The sequence below is a fragment of the Ctenocephalides felis genome, unplaced genomic scaffold (assembly GCF_003426905.1).
Source record: "Ctenocephalides felis isolate EL2017-DRISC unplaced genomic scaffold, ASM342690v1 CF-g0.4_SCAFFOLD_01492, whole genome shotgun sequence".
In the NCBI taxonomy this organism is placed as follows: Eukaryota; Metazoa; Arthropoda; class Insecta; order Siphonaptera; family Pulicidae; genus Ctenocephalides; species Ctenocephalides felis.
This window is the reverse complement of record NW_020537646.1, coordinates 5,792,858-5,815,962: the sequence shown is the minus strand read 5'-3', so window position 1 is coordinate 5,815,962 and position 23,105 is coordinate 5,792,858. Positions and strand designations below refer to the sequence as shown.

At 29.8% G+C, this 23,105-nt stretch overlaps 1 protein-coding gene across 1 annotated transcript in view; it reads right to left on the bottom strand.

Annotated features, from left to right (window-relative positions):
- Positions 1-2,235: 2,235 nt before the first annotated feature.
- The window catches only part of LOC113370346 (tiggy-winkle hedgehog protein-like), a 37,393-nt gene continuing 16,523 nt past the window's right edge, over positions 2,236-23,105 (bottom strand). Inside the window, exons 3-5 of the mRNA XM_026611013.1 lie at positions 5,061-5,224; positions 4,718-4,815; positions 2,236-2,927 (exon numbers count right to left, since the gene is read on the bottom strand). Of these exons, the coding sequence (XP_026466798.1) occupies positions 2,236-2,927; positions 4,718-4,815; positions 5,061-5,224 (954 nt within the window). The remainder of the gene's footprint in view (positions 2,928-4,717; positions 4,816-5,060; positions 5,225-23,105) is intronic.

Sequence of the window (23,105 nt, the reverse complement as noted above, 5' to 3'; positions counted from 1 at the left end):
TCATCCTTCGTTAGTGTTAAAATTTATTTATCATATATACCTGTGTGATTGTTTCAGATATTTAGACTTCACTTAGATTATGATATTTTTACCAACATTTTTCCAGTATGCATTTTTTTTATTTTGTAGTATTAGAATTTGAATGATTCATCATCAATTATTTCTGTCATTGAATAGTTATTGCCATCGAAAGTTTTTCGTAACTCCATCTTGGCATCAAACTTTCTTGCAGAAATCGTACCATTTGAAAATTTTATTTATCTTTACCTATTAATATAAAATTAAAATTATATCTATTAATTTTATTTGATTATTTATTATTTATTACCCCAGAGCTGGTGATTCTCGCCTTTCTTTCCATACCGAACTAATTTCGGTGACACCATTTGATAAGTGTTACTATGTGATAAGCCAACACTATAAGAAGAGGCTGCCAATAATTTAATGACGTTCAATTTTATAAACAAATGGTGATTAATAAATTCCAAACAGGCGTACGTGACAAATTCAACGTACCTGAAAATAATCGGCATGTTTCTTCTATAATTTTGTAAACATAATCCGATTAGGAATATATCACGATCGACTTTGAGAGTAGTTTAGCTCTGGACTTTGAGGAATGAACATTGTGGAATTAGGAAAATGATAAAAATTAATTGTGCAAGTAGTTATCATCAAGTTAATCAAGTATTAAAATATTTTGATAATATATAAACGAAATTGAGAAAAAGTCTGAGCTTTTGGTCCAAGTATCTGAGCTTCACACAATTGGAACTTGAATTGTTTTGTTTAAGGTAAGACGATTAATTTTGTCTCGTTCAAAGAAAATATGTTATTTTATTAAATAAATACTAAGTAAATCAGATTTTAAGTATTAATATTAATTTTTAAGAAATTTTTCAAATTTTGGGCTGAACAAATTGTTACAATTTTGGTGGTACGTGTTACCATTTTCATCATAAGACGACTTACTAAATATTTTAAATAAAACATTATTGTGCATATTTAACATTCTCAGCTATGTATTTAAAATCATAGTAATCATTTATGTACAAAAACAGTAATACAATTATTATCCACATCTTTCAATGGCAAACATATTAGGCGAGATGTCTGTTGAAAATGATCTAATTAAAACAACAAAAAATATGAGTTTTACTCAGATGTCCTTATAATATACTGCAATATTTATATTCCTATCAATTATGTTACAAGCTTTGTGATCGAATTTTATATCTAATTATTTACATAAATGCATAAATACAATTATAGTACAGTACATATGGTTTTAAATATATTATATTAAAATCTTTGATTAGAATAACTTAATTTAAATTATCAGGCCGGTTAATTAACACAACCGAAAATTGGCTTTTTGATTCCATCTATATTTTTAAATCAATTAATATGACTTTCTAAATTAATGCACCTTGTGTATTAAAAGAAGTCCAAGTTATTTTCTTGCATCTTTGATGCATCTCACACGCTCAATTTTCGATTAAAGACATAGTTACTAATTATTTTGTCTTTATGTAAACGAAAAGATATAAGATATTATCACGTTTGTCACTGGCCATACTAAATTTCCTCAATCTTAGCACTAAATACACATTTAACTGCTTTTTTAAAGAAAGACGTCTTGGATTTCATTATGCTCCCTCAATTTTACAAAATATAGTATTGAGACTGGTTTAAGTTGTGAAATTAATCTTAAATTTTACAATTAATAAATAAATATTAAAAATAACGATTATAGTGAGTAGTAACAATTAAAAATTCGTATTTAGTACGTTTACTAATATAAATGGATAAAATTTATCATTTTATATTATTAAACCAAAGTTTCGATCAGCTATTGCATCGATTTTTAGTAAGTTATTATATTAATTTATAATTTAATAAAACATAACAATTTATTACTAAAATTGAAAAATCCTACTTATACTTAATATTTACAGTTATATACAAAAATTACAATGTAAATAAATCTATATTGTGTTAATTCCTTTTTCACATGTTTTGACTATAAGTATAGCACCATCAAGATTAATAGAAATATACTATGGAATTAATTTGCGTTCAACTTAAGTGGTTTCTATTTCGTCACTAACAAGTTAATAATGTAATAGTACTATATGACATATGAAGGATTTTAAAATACCTAATTTGACTTTGGTGAAAGCCACTATAATCTTTAAAGTCTTTTTTAAGTCCTATGTAGTCTTTGAAGAACGATCACTGATAGAGCATGCTTTTTGGCAATATCGATCTGGCAACAGAATGCAAAGCACTCGCATACCAATGAACTCCTGTACTACTTTTCCTCAAACTTCGTATCCTAAACTCTTCTTTAAGAATTTGGTCACTATGTCCAACAATCATGGATTTGAGTTTGTAGTACCATCGGACTGGTGCAAACGCCCAATGGGCGGTTGTTTGACTGTCTATGACGGCGTAGCAGGATGCAACTACGTTGTCTACGACTACGGTGCCCGTAGCAGTCAGAGGCGCGAAAACTCCTTTTCGCCGCACGTACTTGATGCGTTTTACGACGTCCGGCGTCAACTCGCCGCGCTCGTTCCGCACCAGCACGAGATCGTTTTCTTTTATTTTTCTCGCAAATACTTCTTTATACCCTGTGATATTCGAGCTAGTATTTTTGGACCCCACAGGGACCAAATGCGACGCTGTGAGTGTTAATGTGTGCCCTTGTATCGTATGCAATTGTAGAAAAGTGCGTCGATCTATTGGATCTCGGTCCAGGAATAAAAGCACTTCGCTGTAGCGAAGTGTTCCGCTTTCGGAGTCCCAGGTGAGAACTTGCTCACCTGGTTGAAGATCTGATAGTTTGCGCTTTTCTCCAGAGATTGCCAGAACTGTCGAATCTCCTGGGAAACAGCCTCCTGATCTTGCCGCTTGAGATGATTCTGGAAATAAAATATGGTTCAATAAAAATTGTACAAAATCTTTGGTCGAGAATGAAATAATTATGACTAGTATTCTTGTATTCTATTTAAACTGACTTAGGGCCAATTGTCGTATATAATAAAAATGTTATGGTATTGATATATTACGGAATTATACTCGTGTGAGTTCGCAGTAGCAAACTGTCAAAAAGCGATGCATTCAACTAATTAAAGAAAAATTTTAATCTATTATTATTTTCATGTTTTCTCCCTACTACGCGCAATTCAATCTTGTATCGATTAATAAATTTTATGAGCCACCGTTTATTTTCATTCGATTCTTTCATAATTCACTCGGCAGTAAAAGCTAATTTTTATCCAAAGTATTAAACAGCTTGCATTTGCAAAACCATTACAGATTACGATTAAATAAATAAAATTAAATTAGTTCGCATTGGCCGCCATGAAAATTAAACATCGCATTTAATAAACGCGAAAACAATATTGTTATCGTGATCAAATAGCTGAATAATAAATTGTTTAAAATTCTTTAAAACTTGTTATCGAATCGAAAGCAGCGTTATAATGCTTTAATGTTTTCTGTTATTAAAATGATCGAGCATATTTCAATCATTTCTTTTATCAGAAGTCATTATCGATTTAAAACAACGTGGTTCTGTTCAGTTAGTTTGAGATATTTATCGCATTGGTCATATAATTGTTATTAATTTTTGGGTTTTCGATTTATGTTTCCTTTTGCGACAATAATAATTTATTAAATATTTTAATGGTTGTTTGTCATGTGAAATATTGTAATAAATAAATGGTATGGTTTTATGAACTAGCATTATGACCTAATGCAAATATTTAATTTTATTGCAAAAAATAGAATTATATTTGCAGATATGATCTCCCAAATTCAATTCCCATTTCTTATTATTTTACCAAAGGAAAGACCGCCATTGCTACGGAATTAATTACAAATTATATAAATGAAATGGCGCCCGATTCATATACCTGATAAAATATCTTGAACTAAGTAGGCGGAGGAACTTTAGAAGGCTTTTTAATTTATGTGCAAGGGTAGGCAGTTCGATTCTTCGAGATAAAAAAGGCATTAAAACTTCAGTGAAACTCGAATCGAATTCGAACATTGTATGCCATGTAGTCAGGTAGTGACTACTTTGATAAAATGATATAATGCTCATCAATCAATTAATGGTAATAAATATATATTTACGTATATTTTGTACGCAGATTATGAAAATTCAAATCCTATTCTACGAAGCATAAAAGTTATGTAAAGCACTCCTCTCTCAATTATTTACTTAAACATGACCGAGCTTAACTTTAAGACTCATGTTAGACTTAATTTTGACATGGTGCTTCGGGAAGATTTAGTACATTTCTTTAAACTTGAGCTCATTTAATCCGTTTAGTTTTTATATTGTTAGCCAAATATTATTTAAAACCCAAAGAGATTAAGAAAATTGGATTTTTTAGCAATGTTCCGGGAATGCTCTTTTACGTACCTGTGGGGAATATTTTTTGCGAAAATAAACAAAGTTTGGCGATGCGTGAGAATTATCTTAGGAAAAATATTTTGGATTAATATGATAATTTGTCGTACTAAAAAATAATTCACAACAAATATTAAATAATGAAATGCAAAAATGAATGGCATAAACAACATGCTTCAGTTTAGAGATTGCTTCATCATGTGAGGCTACAACTTTAATTTTTCCGTTCATAAAAATTAATTCAGTGTTTTGTATTTGCGTAAACAGAATCGTAAAATATAATTGAATTACCTGATTTAACTGAACAGTGTATATGACCTCTGCTTTCGTAGTAAACCCAGTCAAATCCTGCTTCGACGGCTAAACGGGCTAACATACCATATTTGGATCTGAAACATTGAAAACTCATTATAGCATGCTTTTGAGATGTAAAAACATTCGACATAAATGATTGTAATATCTTAAAAATAAATCAATAGATTGAAAATATATTTAAAAAATAGACGTTAATAAATTCTCTTTACTTAAACAAATTAGACAAACATGCATGATTAAAATTATACACGCTTTAGTTTAAAACCAAAAGTTTCACTGCTTTAAGTCCATTTATAAAATAATTCGATTATCAACCTACCTGTCTCTATCGGATGTCGTGATATCGACAGCCCGTCCCTCGTAATGTAGCGAATCGGGCTGGTGTCGACCCAGATCGTCCCAGGCCTGGGTCACTCGCACCCGCACACCTGGCCACTGGTTCATCACAGAGATCGCGAGGGTGTTCAGTTTCTCTTTACACCTCTGGAAAAATAGAAAAAATATTAATCACAATAAATTTACACATTGCGAAAATACACATTAGAGAGAAAAGTACTTACTTATTATAAAATTAAATTTTCAGTCAGTATAAAAACAAATGTATATTCAAGTTTATATAAGTCTCACATACAATATGAGGAATAAGATTCATGTTTTCCTTCTCTTGGTATTAATTATGATATTATATTGATAGTCATTTTGCTAAATACTAGTTTACTAATGTTTCCAGATTTTTATATCGATATTGCCCGCGAAATGATGTCCGATCTTGTCAATTTTTGTCTTCCAGCTTCCATCGTGGACCGAGCTCTCGGATTATAAGCTCGCGCCGACGTTGGAAGATGCGAAAGATCATTTTCCCATCCTACTCATTATTCATTTCATAAGATTTTACATCCGTGACCAATGTGTGCAGCAGTAATATTCAATTCTCAATTTTTAATCATCAGTCTTTATGTATTTAGAGAGCGGCGACGGTGCGAGTTTACCATGAAACGAAAATGATGGCTTTTGTGTGGGCTTTTTGAGCTTACTAACAAGTACGACGATTATTATAATGTGTTGTTATTATATGGCAGCAAAACTGGCAAATATTATTACAATAAATTAAACGCGATTGCCGCCGCCGTTCTCACAAGCTGCTTTTCAATTTTGATGCAAATTGCCGAGGTGAGAAAAACTAAAGTAGAGCAAATTCTTCAAAACGTAATAAGGATTATGAGAATTATTTTACTGACCTTTATACATTTTTCAATCTATTCAAGGATTATTATTGAAAAAATTTTAAATTAAATATATTAAATGAAAGCGTTATTCATTTTTATACATGCGGCACACATCAAGAATATGTAGAATATGTTACTATATATTTTTTAATTAAATCTAAATGCAAAGTAACATTTATTATATGAATGAACTCTGCATATATACAAATATAAATAAATAAATATATATATATATATATATATACATATATATATATATATGCATAAATTATTAGTTTATGTGCACGGAGTACAATAACATGGTACTAAACAAATGAATATCATAAATGTTGAAATGTGAAGGTAAATATTAATTAAAAGTAATTGTCGGTGAAATATTGAATAAGTTTTATGTTCGCAACTTAACATTGAAAGCATTTAACAGTTTTGTATATCTCGCTAATAAATTTCCATAACACATCCATATTTTTGAATGCATATTTCAAATACATATATAATGTACATTTTGTTTGTAATTTCATTTCTTGTTTAACTTCTAATTATTTAGTCATTTGAAATAAATCAAGATTAGTAAATTTACTAACACTTTACCATACCATACCACTTTGATCTACTCGATTTATGAATGACAATAATTCATACTTTCCTCTATAAGAAATTCCTAACAAATTATTAAGGTGCATCCTACTTTTCCAGGAAAGCATTCTGAACCCTCGATCATTTATCATTTATTAAACTTTTCATTCAGCCCATCTTTTAAATTCAATATTTATAGTGTAAACCACAAATCTTCGGTTGGTACAAACATTTCCGCATTCACAATAGCATAAATGAATTGCTTTAGGTTTTATATTGTATGTTTCCAATACAGGATAATACACAATGCAAAAACTGTGAAAAGCAATTCCTTTTCATGCTGGCCATTTTATTTGTGAACAAGGCAGTTGTAGAAGTAGAGTCAGAAAAGAGGAGAGAACCGAAATATATAGATTTATGTAGAATATTTTTTGTGATTTATTATTTCATAAAACAAAATTTTTGAAGGGGTTATATAAAACTATTCGAACTATGATTATATTCATAATCATCAAGCAAATTATTTTTAGTATTGCACATCAATAGTTACTATACTTTTGTTGCTTCCATACTAGTTGATGTCAAGTATTTCAAGAAAATATCTAGAGTGGCAAAAAAAATTTTACATATAGGAGTTTGTGGTAGGTTTAGGACAGAATGTAAAAAAGCCATTAACTAGTGGTGCATGGCATCGTGTCTTAAAGCAAATTGCTCAATTCTCGTAGCAAAAATTAAAGTTCAAAAAGAAAAATAGAATTTCGAGAATTTGGAAAATTTTAATAGAAATTGACATTTTCGTAAAATCATATTTTTTATATTTTGATTTTTTTTGAAAATTTAGAACTTTTTTTGCAGTCCAACGGATGAATGGGTGCGGAACCCATAGAAATGTTAACAAAATTTGTACTTATTATTAAAATCTCTATAAAATATCTAATAATTTGATGTGCAAATGTCTAATGACCATTTTTGACCGCCAAAAGGCATTTTTACCAGTTTCAATTTGATCTCCAAAACCGCTAGACCTGCCTTTCCAAAAATCAGTTCATTTGTCATTACAAGTGAAATGTTTTTTGAATTATTGAAATCGGACGCTCCTTTCCCTCAAAAACTGAATCACCATTTTTGGCACTTTTTGCCCCGTATCTTTGACACGGTTAGACCTGCCTTGGCCCAAAAAACTAATCAGCACGTGCCCTTATTAATAGGAATCGAATGTTTTTTGAACCATTCAAATCGGTTGATCTGTGCTCCCGAAAACATGGACGAAAAATTGTATCCATACATACGCACACACACACGTACACATTCATTTTTTCTAAGGTATGCCAGAATGTTCAGAAACTTTTGAAGCGTAAAAATATATGAACATTTTTATTTTCACTTACTCAATGGGAAGTTACTAATGATGATTAAACCCTTATTTTCAAGTTAATTTTAAACTTTTTATCAACGTTTCAGTGAATTTGAAAAATAGGTAAATAAATAGGAAAGGCAGTATCAATAATGCGATTGTGTTTTATTTTACATCGTATTACTTCCAAAGTCAAAATATCAATTCAAAAACAAATTTACCTATCCATTCTACAATTTTACCGTAATATCATTGAAAGAAAGTTTGCAAACATCTGTTTGAGCCCGTTGCCGTTTAGTCACGCGCCAATGGTAACGCGTCGCCCTTTGTGTCCGTCCCTTCGATTCAATTACTTTCGTGTATTTTATGTTACCGCTTTCAAAACGTTTTGACAATGAACCGTCAATAGGAATAACTTACAAAAAATAACAATATAACAATAGTCATAAGGGCGCTTGTAAAATTCAAAGATGGTGAGATCCAGAGATGCTATCTGATGAGACGGCGGTTCTCCGGTCAGGACAACCTCGATACTGCGGAAGATCGAGGAAGCCGATTTAAAATAGAACTAGTGGTGGTTTTAACCAAACTTCTCGTTTTATTTATTAATAATAAGATCAATTAACAAACCAACATCTCCATCACCATCAACCATACATTATTATGTTACACATAAATTCTTGCATATCATTGTTACACATGAACAAATTTGCAATTTTCACATTTTTCTTTTATTGTTACTTCATATTGCTAAGACATTTTTTCAACATCAAAAATAACAGCAACAGCAATTTAATAACATTTATTTAAAAAAAACGCAAATGTGAACTGGGCATTTTGTGCCTAAGATAGAGGTAGATTTCTTGCATTCTAAAGATAAAAGAAAGAAAATCATTATTGCGAAGAAAAAAAGATGTATAAAGATAAACCTATTTATTGAATTTTAGAATTAATACCCCCATAAATTGATCTTTACCTCATATGCAATATAGAAATCGTGGAAAAATCTTATATCAATAACCATCTTATATCAATAACCAGAGGTTACCAACCTCAAACATCCCACATCACGATAGTTTCAATAAGTGAAAACATTATTGCCAATTTCCGATTAAACAATAAACAATTGGAAATAGTTAGAACCGGTTCAACGAACTTTCAGAATGAGAAAAGTGTTTGTATTGATAATATTTTCTTACTGAGAAATCGATTATTTCCATACGAACGACTTGTGTGTTCTATGTTGTACGGTAAACAAAATATTGAAAATGCAGTTTTTCTCCACATTTTGTTTAACCATGTATAAGGCAAATAATTAGTTGTTATCATGGATGTTTGTATTCGTAATTTTATAAAAATTCAAATAAATTCAGGCAGATCTTATTATTGCTGTTGATGCGTAGTGTCTTCAACAAAATAACCTTTTTCAGAGCTCTTTTGTTTAACAAATTTCGGTTTATAATGAATATATTCAAATTACTCAATTCAGCCCAGTAAAATATTATCAAACTTTTTCTGTGCTTGATTTAATTGTTATTTATTGTTTCTATAACCCATTTAACTTATCGCATACACTTTATAAGGTGAGTTTATTAGACATTCACCTAAGGTTACTGAAATCGTCTCCGATGATAAGGACACCCTGAAGAGGCAAACGCTCTACCATTTCCGAGATAACAATTTAACTTGCTCACATTAAAAATCTGTTGTGACATTTAGTTCGCCGACAAATATCCGAAGTCGGCAGAAAATCAAAGGTGTATTTAGTAGGTGGTCGTCCTTCAGATCGGGAAAAGGTGCAAGATACCCGTAAGAGATTTATGTACCTATATCTATGTACATCTAGACCACAGGATATTGTTGACTGGGCACCGACAATGAGGCCAAAAGACCCCTGGGCGAAGTCAATGGCGAAATGAATAGCAAATTTTTCAGACAATGTTAGGATAGTTGATTTTATACTGTTTGTCGGATGCGAACAGTGTTGGCTTTTATTTGGAGTAAATTGAAAAAATAAGATCAAATGGCGATGTTTGTAGATAAAGTACGTGTAGGGGCGATGTGGGTCCTCAGAAAAATTTATGAATCACTGGATGTTACATTGAGAATTTTTTCTTACTTTTTAGGTAGTAGAATATATGGGCAAAAAACACAGGATGTAGTTGAAATTTTATAGCTGATTTAAATTGTGCATAAAATGCATTTACATATAACAAATTAATTTATATTTATGTTTTGATCTTATTAAAATTACTGAAAAATTTTCAACAAATTTATTAAATTTTCAACCAGGAATTGCTTGGCCATAAAATTATATAGTTGAGGAATGTTTTTTTTTTTAATCTTCACTCATGAACGGACTCATTAGTAAATTTATTTAATGATTTATTATGGTTTGTTTATTATAAATTAAATGATTAGACAAAAAATGCCACACATTACTGATCGAATTTTAACTTTTTTATGAATATTTCATGTATTAGGCACATTCCACTTTGTATTCTAATATTAGGCTAAATTCAAAAGTAGGTTTGAAACTGGAATTTTAATTGTGTATTGTTTTATTTCTGGCGTTTTTTATGGTATATTTTTATATCATTCAGGTGTAAAGTATATTTGGTATTATTATTATCAAATAATAGTTTAACATGATACTAAAGATAAAATATCAATTATAAGGGCCTCCCCTTAATACAAGCATGTATATATGCTTGGACGTATATATATGTATATATATATATATATATATATATATATATATATATAACCAATACTAAATGGAATTAATTCCTCGTCCCTTGACTAATTGTAAATATTTTGGTTTATTTTTGGTCCGAGTAAAGCGCGCGTTGCTCGTCATAATGTTTTGACACTCTCAAACGTTTCGCCTCTTAAGAATAATCCCATTATCAGTGTCTAGTTAAATTCCTTGAGAGATTAAAAAATACCATAAGAAATAATATATCAGTCTCATCGTTGGTGGATAAATGTAATATAATAAAAATAGCCATGATTAATTTTAATTTTATTGGGCTAAATTGGTTTATTTATTAAATTTATTTAGACTACAGTAAACCTGAGAAAAATGATCAATATGATTAGCTTAATCATAATAAAATCAAATAATCACTTTCTATTAAATTCTACTTCGCGTGCGTATTGCGCGTGGTCTATTAACCAAAAATTTAATTAATTTTTATAATTAAACCACTTCTCATAGGCTTATAATATTTTAAGGTGTTTGGGTTTACTATCAACTCTATCTACTATCTACTCTATCACTAGGCAAAATTTTATCAAAATCCCAGAGGTGTAAAATTCTGGGTTCTAATGCTGGGTTCTTCTTATCAGTCTCAATCGGGATCAAAATTGTTGGAATGATATTTTACTACTTAGTTATAACTAATTTGTAGGATTAGTTAGACTTTATCACACACAAGCTTATATGAATCTAAGGCTTGAATTATGTGAATTTAATACATTTCCTATATGAATTTGAGACCAAAGCTTGTACGGAAATTGAAGTGACTTTCCTACCTTGGAATATTTTCCGCCGCGGATTAAATGAATAGCTATTTAGCATTCTGTTAGCATGCACCACGCAAGAAATCGGATTGTATTCTATCCGTGGTTATTCTTATTTAAATTTTTATTTACTCTAATGTTCGGTGCTTTGTTCCTAAAGAGTTGCACCTCGGTGTGAGACGTTCGTTTGCTTTGGTCCGGTGTGTTTGCTCCGTTTATTTTCGGAACACTTTGCGTATTTGCACCCCTTTTGGAACAGGTACGTCGGCCTATCGAGTTTTCACAGGTTCCAGACTCACAGATGTGCCTACGAGACCAATCGTGTTTACATAGAATTGTGTTTGATTTCGTATCAGGTTTACGTCGCCCTAGAGGTCCGGTGAAAGATTTAACACTTTTTCTTGGCATTCGAAATATGCCGACGGCGATAGTAGATTTTTATACATTGAGCTTCATTTTAGTTGGAAAAGTTTGGTTAATTCATAAAAAATCAGCTCTTTATCGTTAAGCTTGGTATGATGAAGAATGGATCTTCTTAAAATACTATTTTAAGAACCAATATTGTGCAGTAAATCATTTTCATTTAGTTAGAAAAATATATATTTGAATCTTCAAAGTTTTCAAGTAAAAAAAACATAAGAATTACATTTATAAGATCCAAAAATAATTTATTGCCAATTATGAAGATATCAACCTTAAAATTATTTTCTCTTATTTGTCCTTTTCCCGAGATGTAATCATCCTTATTTCTCATGCAATAAAAACGATATAAAGTTGATCGTGCATAAAACCCAATCATTATTCATTTATATACATATCAATATGTTTTTTATTCTGTGATCCAGTAAGTCACAGTCGATGATTAATGTTCCGATTCAGATATCTGCGAGTGTTGTCTTATTTTACACATATCATTCATCCATTCGGTGACAAAGTGAATCAATCACGACACATAATCTCGACTCGTACCAAATATAGAGCCGATCACTATCGTCAATGTAATTCTGTCAATGACAAATCGCGCCCCATTAACATTCTTCGCTTCGCCCTTTTATCGTCGAATTGATCGGTCGAACGCCGTCGAACGCCGTCCAGCTCCAGGTTGGACGGACAACTTGGAGATACTTCTGTTCGGAACAGATGCAGGAGGAAAATTGAAATGGTTTCATTGAAACAGTAAAGCTTGGTCAAGATCTAACTGTGGGTAAATAAATTGTCTATTGTCTGCAATAGATTGTTTGGGAAACTGGTCACCACTAGTTGCTTGAACCAATTTTATGATTCCTACCAAGTACCAAGGCTGATACAAATACGATGGAGTAAGACTTCGTTCAGAACGGATGGAAAGAACTAGAATTGTTTAATTAAATCTGTCATGCAGCAAAGATCGGTCAAGATCTAACTTTTGGTAAAGAAATTTAATATGTTAATTGTTTCTTTATATCACCATAATTGTCTGCAGTAGAATGTTTTGGAAAGTGGTCACCATGAGTTGAACTAATTTTAAGATTGCTATGCCATATCAGAAACTAACTAGTTCCGATTGCGAAAGACTTCTTTCAAAACAGATACACACGAAAAAAATGAATTTTTTAGAATCTGTTATGCAGCAAAGATTAGCCAAGATCTAACTTTTGGTCAAGAAATTTAATATGTTCATTGTTTCCTTATACCATCATAATTGTCTGCAATAGATTGGTTTGGAAACTGGTCACCATTAGTTGTTTTTTGCTTGAACCAATTTTACGATTGCTATACCACATCAAGAACTATCCAATTCGACGGAGAAAGACTTCTTGCAGAACAGATATACATGAGAAAAATTGGAATTTTTTAATTCAATCTGTCATGCAGCAAAGATTGGTCAAGATCTAACATTTGGTCAAAATATTTGATATGTTTATTGTTTCCTTATACCATCATAATTGTCTACAGTAGATTGTTTTGTAAACTGGTCACCATGAGTTGTTTTCTTTTTGAACCAATTTTATTATTGCTATACTGCACCAAGGCTTAACCAAATACGATGGAGAAAGACTTCGGAAGACAAAAGACGTTCAGAACAGATGGGAATAATTGGAATTGTTTAATTTATTCTACCATGCAGCAAAGATTGGTCAAGATCTACCTATTGCAGACTCCAATCTACAATATATATGCCTTATTGGGGTTGCAAAAATTAGATTTTTTGGTTCCTTAGATCATTACAATTGCAATTGTAATGATCTAAGACTGCCACTATAAGCTGTTTTTTGTTTGACTGAATTTATCAAACGTTGTCCAGCTAAGTCTAGACATTGCTTGAGTAGATTTTACGATTGCAATCTTATACCAAGACTTATTCAATGGAGGAAGTCTTGGTTCTGTACAGATACAGATAGAAAAAAATTGAAAAGTTTTATTTAAACTGCCATGCAAACAAAATTGGTAGAGATCTAATTTTTGGACATCTAAAAATTGACCAGCATCGTCAGTTGTTTTATAACTTGTTGAATCTGTCAAACCCAGTTTTATTTGGGCTTCAGGCGATTTTTTCTAGCCATAAGCAGAACAATAAACTTTATTTAATAAAAGCTGTTCGAGGCCTAATTAAAATAACCAAAAATTTATGGAGATCTAATTTTCTGCTTTAAAAATGTTAAAACTAAATTGTCTTAACCCATGCAGCTGTTGTTGATAAACTAAATTTAAGAACTCTTGTTTCTTCTTAGATCGAGTGATTTTTATTTTAGAACTTAAATATTTTACATGCAATGTATTTTTTTGTTAGAGTTTTATTTTAGAAGACCACGTGTGAATGTTTGTTGAACAAATTTCGTTCACTGAACAAATAATATTTACATATTTAATTAAATATTGTAGATAACTTGGAAGTGAAATTATTTTTTAGAGTTTCAGTTTTATAAATTATATTACACTTACATATAATTTAGTTTTATAATTTTAACCATTTTTATCAGTGGCGTAACTAGACCCTCCGGGGCCCGTGGCAAAGTCTTCCCATGGGGCCCTATCGTGGTACTCAATTTTTAATTTATCTAATTTTGTTTAATAAACGTTAATAGTCATTTACACGCTGTTTTACTACTGACAAAAACAATTATTAATGAATTTTATCACAATAAGCAAACCAACTTCGACTAATTTATATTTTATGGCTTTAAATTATGAAATTATACAAAAGGCAGAAAAGTCAAGTATTGATTTAGAGGTATAATTATAATTTAGTTGTAATAATATAAAAATAACAAAAAATACATAAAACTTAATTTTTTTTGAAAATCAAACATTAAATATTAGTGAATATATTCAACGTTAGAATAAATGAAAATTAAAAAACGTATTTTTTTAATAAAAATTTAAAATATATATCACTTTCTTAAATTTAATTATTACATAATCTTCCATTAACAATTTCTTTTTTTAATTTTATTGATTAAGTAGTGACGTTCGATCTTTATGAAAATTTATGATTTAACTAGTTGGTATTGGAATTTTGCCTTGCGGCAAGTTACTTGAACTTCACGATTTGTATAAATAATCGACTTAATCAATAAAATATAAATTAATTTAGGAGTAATTAAAAGTATTCCGAGTGGATTTATTATACATAATTGAAAACGAACCGAACACGTTAACTTGGAGTATTCTTTAAAAGCTTATAAATTTCTGAAAACGATTCAGGCGTTTTTGAGAAAACGTCGATCAAAAGTCTAATTTTGACAAATGCTAAAAGAACGATACTAATTTTTGCACAATTTGAAGAATTTTTAAAATTAAACGATTTGTCGTAGGTCCGTAATATTTTTAGTATGATCTACAAGACTTTGATTATAACCATCAAAAAAAAATCATAAAAATCGTCGTATTTTTTTCTTTTTAAACTTCATTACAAGTAAACGGCCCGGCCGATCTTTACCAAGAACTTATCAGCACACTTTCACAACCAATATCTATCGAACGGTTTTTGATTTTTCAAAATCGATTCAGAATTTCGGGCTAAAACGTGGATGGAATTTTTTTCATTTTTCTGCGATTTACAAAGAAACGGCCCGGCCGATCGGCGCTCAAATCTCAGAAACGCTAGTCCTCATCGAGATACATCGAATGGTTTTTAAATTTTTGAAATCGGTCTAGCCGATTTTGAGAAAACGTTGATTTACGGCAAAAATCTGTTCACACACACGCAAACACATACACATACATACTTTTTACAAATTTGGTCTCATTTGATTCAGAAAGGCTTGAAACGAGGCCCCGGGCCAGGGGGGCCCAACGAGCGTAAGAAATATCTAAAGCAAACCAATGATTTATAAAAAATTAAATAACTTAGACGTAGTTATCGAGCGCTATTGAACTTCAACTTCTAAGGTAATGCTTTAAAAGAATTTATTTCTGCTGCAAAATTTTTTGAGAAGATTTTAAAACTTTGTATGTGCTTCACGAATACGACGAAATTCAAAATTAAAACTAAAAAAAATTACGTAAAAACTTTAGGACAGAAATGTCTATCAGACCCCTAGACGATATACTAATCAGACCTGTCACTATTGTTTAGGGACAGAAACTTTAGAATCTAAAGATCTCTTAATAATTCAGTTTTTCGAATGAGGGGAGAATATTTTTATCTGGATCATTTATAAAAAACTCGGAAAATTATAGAAAATTAGATAGAAAAATAATTAGAATTATAAATAACTATTCTCCTAATTTTATGTATTTTTATATTTTGTGTTAAAAATTTCTTCTTAAGGGGGCCCCCAAACAAATTTTGATACGAGGCCCCGCGAAGGCACGCTACTGATGTTGAGAAGAGAGTTCTTCACGTGTTCGTTTTTTAAGTCGATAATGTATAAATTATTATATATATATACAATAATAAATTCATTAATTCATTCTTGATATATTATACAAACTAAAGATTTTCCGATGCAGATACATCGCAGTTCTTTATCGCATAAAAGATAAAACACAATACTTTCGTTATGCGGTGGCGATTCTTTTGGTTTTTACTAACTAAATATTCGGCCGAATGTAAGTTCGATGCAAGCTATGTTGAATAATTAACTCCGACTTTGAACTTAAAAAATATAAAATAAAAGTTTCAAATGAAGTAAAATTTAGATACAATGTAATTTGCGAGTGTCGGTTTCCTGGGCCGGGGCCCACTTAGGTCGAGGGCCCGTGGCATTTTGCCACCCACGCCACCCTATAGTTACGCCACTGATTTTTATTTTTATTTTAACCATGAATCTACTTTAATGTGGAATACTACTTGAATCGCACTTGGGAAGCAAAAGTAGTTAGCTAATAATGAATACTTTTAAGAATTTAATTCATCGATTATTTTACATAATCTAGTGTATTATTCATAAAAATTTACATCATTTTTTATGAGACATTAAATTCATTGTATCATTACGTATTCAGCCGGTGTCTGTGTGAGGCTGTCATGATGGTGATAATACACAGTGTAAACAAGTGCATCTTTCTAGCTGACAAAAAGATGAATGGAATAATGTTATTTACAAATACAACACCTCGTGTATCTTGTACAAGAACAAATATTATAAAAACAATGTATTAAATGAAAAAATAGTTGTTGCAGACACTCTATACGTAGGACTTACACACAGCTATCGATTTAACTGAACAAGAATAACAAGATTTATCAAAATTTACATCGGGTAATAATCATCACACTGATTGTAAATTGGAATAGATTGAAAATTTGGAATTGATAAAAAAAATCAAAAATAATTCTAATCCCCTTCAATTTATATAGAAAGTGGTCAAGATTTGACCAGGGATGCAGACATCTATTGAATTGACCATTTGGCTATACAAATACAATCCTAAGCTTCTTCAGATTGTAATGAAAAAAAAAAAATCATTATTGTTAGTTAGAATTGTTATTGAATAATGAACCAATCAATGTTTTATATAGATTATATTTCTCTTTTTTTTTCAATTCAAGCAATAATAATGATAACGCAATCGTATGGTTTTTATAGAGTTGAATTTTAGAGATACTGTCTCTAAAGTACTGTGTGTTGTAGACTTAAAAAATGTTTATAAAATTAATATTTGCACAATATAAATTTGTCAAACAATACATATATAATATTAATTAATTTTTATCTATTTCTAATCAAAATGTTATCCTATGTTCAAAGTTTTCCCAAAGTTTGTTTGCTTTAATGGCTAACCGATAAAAGAGTCTACTAAATGACTGATACTTTATTATATTGATAATTCATCAATAAATTCTCACATGATATTGATAAATTGTTTATTTATCTGTTTATGCCTTTCTCAGACAATAAATCAATTGAGAATTAAAGGTAATGTGGCTACAATAAAAGTTTTAGTAGTTCCTCTTATATATTATATAAAGGCAGTCGAAGAAATTGAATGAGAGATAAATAAACTCTACAATAAAACTATAAAATTTAAAGTTATGAAATTATAGAGGAGATTGTAAGATGTAGAGTTAATAAATTGTATTGTTGTAATAAAGAAAATAATAGATTTTGATATAACACAGAGGAGAAAGTGTTCCGCCCTTAAACCTAAATTAAAATTAGTAAATTTTTGTTTTACTAATTCTAAGTTCATGTATTTTAAAATATTTGGAATTTATAAATTAATTTTCTAACTGCCGATTTAAAAAAATTATAATAAAAAATATGTCGACTGATTTTAAAATATTATTTTTGGCTGTGGTCCTAGAAATGTTATTAGGAATAAATATTAAAATTAAAAAAAAAAATTAAGCACAATAACCGAAGAATAGTCATATTTACAACAAAGCTCTGGGTTGGACTTAAAAGCTCGAACAATTGTTACTTATGAATGCTAAAAAAAAAAAAATCTAGGAAATTATTATTTAGCAAACTAATTTGAGTTGAATTAGTTCAGTACTTTTATGCCAGAAAGAGTAAGTTATGTTTTGTCCTTAGGATGGTTGATATTTTTCCACTTTGCATTATTTTTTTCCTTTATTTTTTTTTTTTTTCCCTGTTTGTTTTAATCGTAAGTAGCCGAAGAATTAAATCCCAACACAATTTTATCTGGCGTCTTAAGACTTAAAGATAGTGTTGAGAATCACTCAAGCTCATAATCAATCAGTTGTTCATAAACACTTTTAAGAGACGAGAAAATCAGATAGGTGAACAGAAAACATTCACCGGAAGGATCACGACGAGAGTAGGTGTACGATTGTGCATTCTTAATCAAATTAAGAAGAGAAATGATTATGATTATGATTATTAGACTTACTTGGTAGACCTACCTGATTTTGAAGAGAAGAGAAAATGATGTATGAATGGTGTATGATTCATGAAGTTAATTGTTTTTGATTATATGCCGTCAATCATATGTGGTTTTTCATACCGTTGCGAGAAAATTCATATTTATATTTATAGATGCATATACAGGGTGTCCCATAACTCAACGGGAGAATGGTAAACGAAACGGGAGAAGGAGAAACGAAAAGCAATTGTCTCACGTATTGTTTACTCTTTTTAGGCTTCTCTATGTCCACTGATTTTAAAATATGTAAAATCGCAGTTCAGCAAAAAAATTAATTCTAGAAAATTTTGTGAAATTTTGTCATTATTTTTTACTGTGGTCCTAGAATTGTTATTCACGGTTATGGTCCCAAAGATTGGATAACCATAATTATTAAAAATTAACCACAGTAACCAAAAAATGGTCATATTTACAACAAAGCTCTAGGTTGCACTTAGAAGTTCATAATTCACCAACTAGGTGAGATAAATTTTTTCCTATTTTTTCTCATGATAGTTATAATCACTTTCACCTATAATTACTAAGCAAGAGTTGTATATTTTATTATAAATATATAGTTTTATATAATCATATGAAATAATACAATATTACATAAATTATTATCCTTAATTCTTGCAAAAACAAATTTTCTTTACAAATTCAAATGTATTTCATCACGTCTTGTTTCTTGCGTAATTGAACCGCAAGTATAACTTTCATTTGTGCGTTCAATAAACAATAATATATATATATATATATATATATATACATATATAATAAATAATATTTATACACAGCGATTCTCAATCGTTAAACTATTGTAACACGTCAATTGGATTGCGCTCTTTAAAATTTGTCTTCAATTGCTTTTTGTACTGCATTTAATTTTGAGAGTAAATAGTGTACATAAAAAATATCTTGAATTATGTTACCACATAAATTTGTAGATAGGTGCATATTAAAAACATAGTCAGCTTTTTGGAAATTTGGAAAAACAGCATAAAAGAAAACTCTTCTAAATGTAATCCGGAGCTGAAGCAACTCAGTTTATATGAAATTAGACCAATACCCAAACCAGGAGATAAAAGTAATTAATAAACGTTTGCTAATCAGGAAATTCAAGCAAAAATGGTCAAAAAATTTAGTAGAATTATTTGATTATTGTCATTACTAATACAAGTTAATATCTACAGGATTTCATCCTACAGGTACATCTCCTCAATGGAGAAGACCTCTGAATGACATAACTACTGATTACATGGATTTATGGAAATTCTAATATTTCTAAGTGTCTGTTTAAATAAATGAATAAAAATTATAATAAATAAATTAATAAACATTTGCCATCCAAGAGACTCAAGAAAAATAGTCGATACTTATTAAAATGATTTCATTATTGTCTTTTCTAGAAATGGTTGATACTATATGAGCATCTTCTAAATGAAGAAGACTTCTGAATGACATAACTATACTGATCACATGGACTCGTATAAATTGTAATATTTCTGAATGTCTGTCTAAATAAATAAAAAAAAATACTTGGATTAGCCTACGTTTAGCATACTTCCAGACTACAGACCTTATACATGGGAGACTGCTAGTCCTCATATATTTTTCCTGTTAAAAAGTGTCAAAACATAAAATGCAATAGTGACGTCACAGGGTGAACGAGCATTGCCGAGAACCGTCGAATAGCTTAAATGTCATATGCTATATGTCTATAGACCTTATACATAATGTATATGAGGACTCAGGTATTTTATCATACACCACTGGATAAAATTTTTCCTCACTGGACAGAATTTTCCCAGTACAATAATGCAGAAAAACAGTGCATTACCTCGCAGAAATATGATTGCACACATGTTCTTATTATTGTTAAAGTACGAATAAGAATATAATATTCTCGTTCGGCTGCAAGAACAAGAAGTAACCGAGTAACATCGAGTGAAGTTAAGGCAAAGACGATGGTAAAGTCGAAGGCGCAGAGTGATATGCTAATGCGAGCGCGAGTGCGGCAGAGACGGAACGTCTTTACGTCTTCAGCCGTGGGAAAAACACCGTCATTGGACACGCTACGTACATGAATGAAAACATATACACGCCAACATTTCAAATTTATTCATTAATTCGACAGTCTCTGTCAATGAGGAAATATTTATTCGAAAGTATATCGAAGAGGTGCCGATTGGGTAATGGGAGCTATTGATTTTTCAAGAGCTTTTCTAGACCATGCTTATTCATTTTGCCAACGTTTAGATCAAAATCGATAATTGTTTTGATTTGTTTCAGAATGACAATTTAATCTATCCCTTTTACACTTTCTTTTTTTTTTCTAATAGTTATTTCTATTCTGCTGATAAGTATTTCTGGCAAAATACCAGATCAAGGTTATATGCGGTGTAAAAATGTGTGCATAAAATTTTTGTTTCGCCTTAATTAATATATATATATATATATATATATATATATATATTTCGTAAAATTTCTTTAAAACTTAAACTAAGACATTGTATCTATTTTTCCGATGGCTGCCTATGGAGTAAAATAGGAAAGATGATAAATTTTCGAAAAATAGTAAAGAAACTCCCTTTAAAATTATAACTTAGATCTTGTATACGATTTTCCCATGGCTGACCTTTTTACCCGGCCTATGGCATAAAATGGTCTGATATAATAAATTTTCGAAAAATAATAAAAAGACTACCCTAAAAATTGAAACTAAGCCATTGTATATGCTTTTCCGATGTCCCTTTTTATCCAGTCTATGGCTAAGACAGATGACAAATTTTAGAAAAGTATAAAGAAACACATGTCTTTAATTAGGAATTACTGAAAATAGTTTGATAGTTGTTGGTTTTATGATAGTACAAAGTCAAATTGTACCTTTGTGCCCGGCTCTACCCTATAATATATTTATTTTGCAAATCATAAGATTGTTCTAAATTATTATTTATTAAAATGTATATCGCAAATTTGGGACATTGGAAATTTAAGAAATTACTATGCAAAATTATTCATTCAATTTCATAATTAAAAATGATTAACCAATAAAAAGAATTATGTATAAACATTGATATTGTAAATAAAAAAATAAGTTTTTTAGAGCAAACTGTCTCTGAATTGGTTAAATATAATAAAGTCTCTAAAAAATTTAAACCTTTTACATTTTTACTATGTTTAAAATAAACTAATTATTGATACTTTAAATTTTACTGATAAAACCTCTAAATTTCTAAAGTATATAATTTAAAAGTTGTGATTTTTATTAATTAAGCAATAGTTCTGAAATTCTTGCTTCTTTCAGAATTCAGTATCTCTATGTATCTATATCCATGCTATATAATATTTATACTATTTTTGGTAATAAATCTGAAGTAAAAAAGCTAAATAACTGCTGATCTAAATAACAAGATCTTATCACTTTTTGTACAGATTCGTAATTTAATAATGAATCAGTATAAAAAATTGTTCTAATGGTTTTAATAGAACATCTCTCAATACGTTAATAAATAAGTGAATAATACTCACATTCCAAGCAAGCAAAATAGTCTCTGAAATAAAATAGTTAATAAGAAAGCGGCTTGAAAAAATTTTAAGTACATATAATGTATGAACGAATAAAAATAATATAAGAAATGTAATATTATACTATAATAAATAAAGCAGCCTGCCAACATTATGATCCATTGCAAATTTAGTAAATAGATGATAAATTTCTGAGTTCATCCAGATACAATTTTACTGGATTAAGTATTATTTTATCTAAATTCATCATTTTCCTTAAAAATTCGTCCCTGCCCCGATCGAACACGGCTGTCCATTACACACTAATGCTTTTGTGTCCCCGTGTTAAACATTTATAAAGTGAAATATTTTTTATTCACGTTTGATGATCTACACAAAACAGTAATTTAATTCGTGTCCGCGCCGCCGCATGTGGCGTTTACAAAAAAAAATTAAATAAAAAAATAAAAAACAAAAATAAAAAATGAAAAAAAAAAATACGATAAAGAAACGTCAAGCAGAAGAACTAACGATACACCAACGGTGTCTCTACAAACTGCATATAAAACAGCTTGACCTGAGATTCTTTCAAAATATTTATACACGGAATAAAAGATAAGTTGGAAACTTTGTTTTGGTTTGATGGGTTTCTGTTAATAGCCGTGGAAGAGAAATTTTTCGTGATTTTGTAATTATTTAAATTAAACGAGATTTATCAGTTTTAAAAATAGACTTGGATAATTGACTATTGAATACATCTAATATTATTTGGAACCAATACAAATGAACTTGTATTGACATAAAATTTGAAAAACACTAGAAGAGTAGAAATGAAATTTATTGATTCATTATTTGGAGTTAGTTAATGGAGTTATTTAATAAA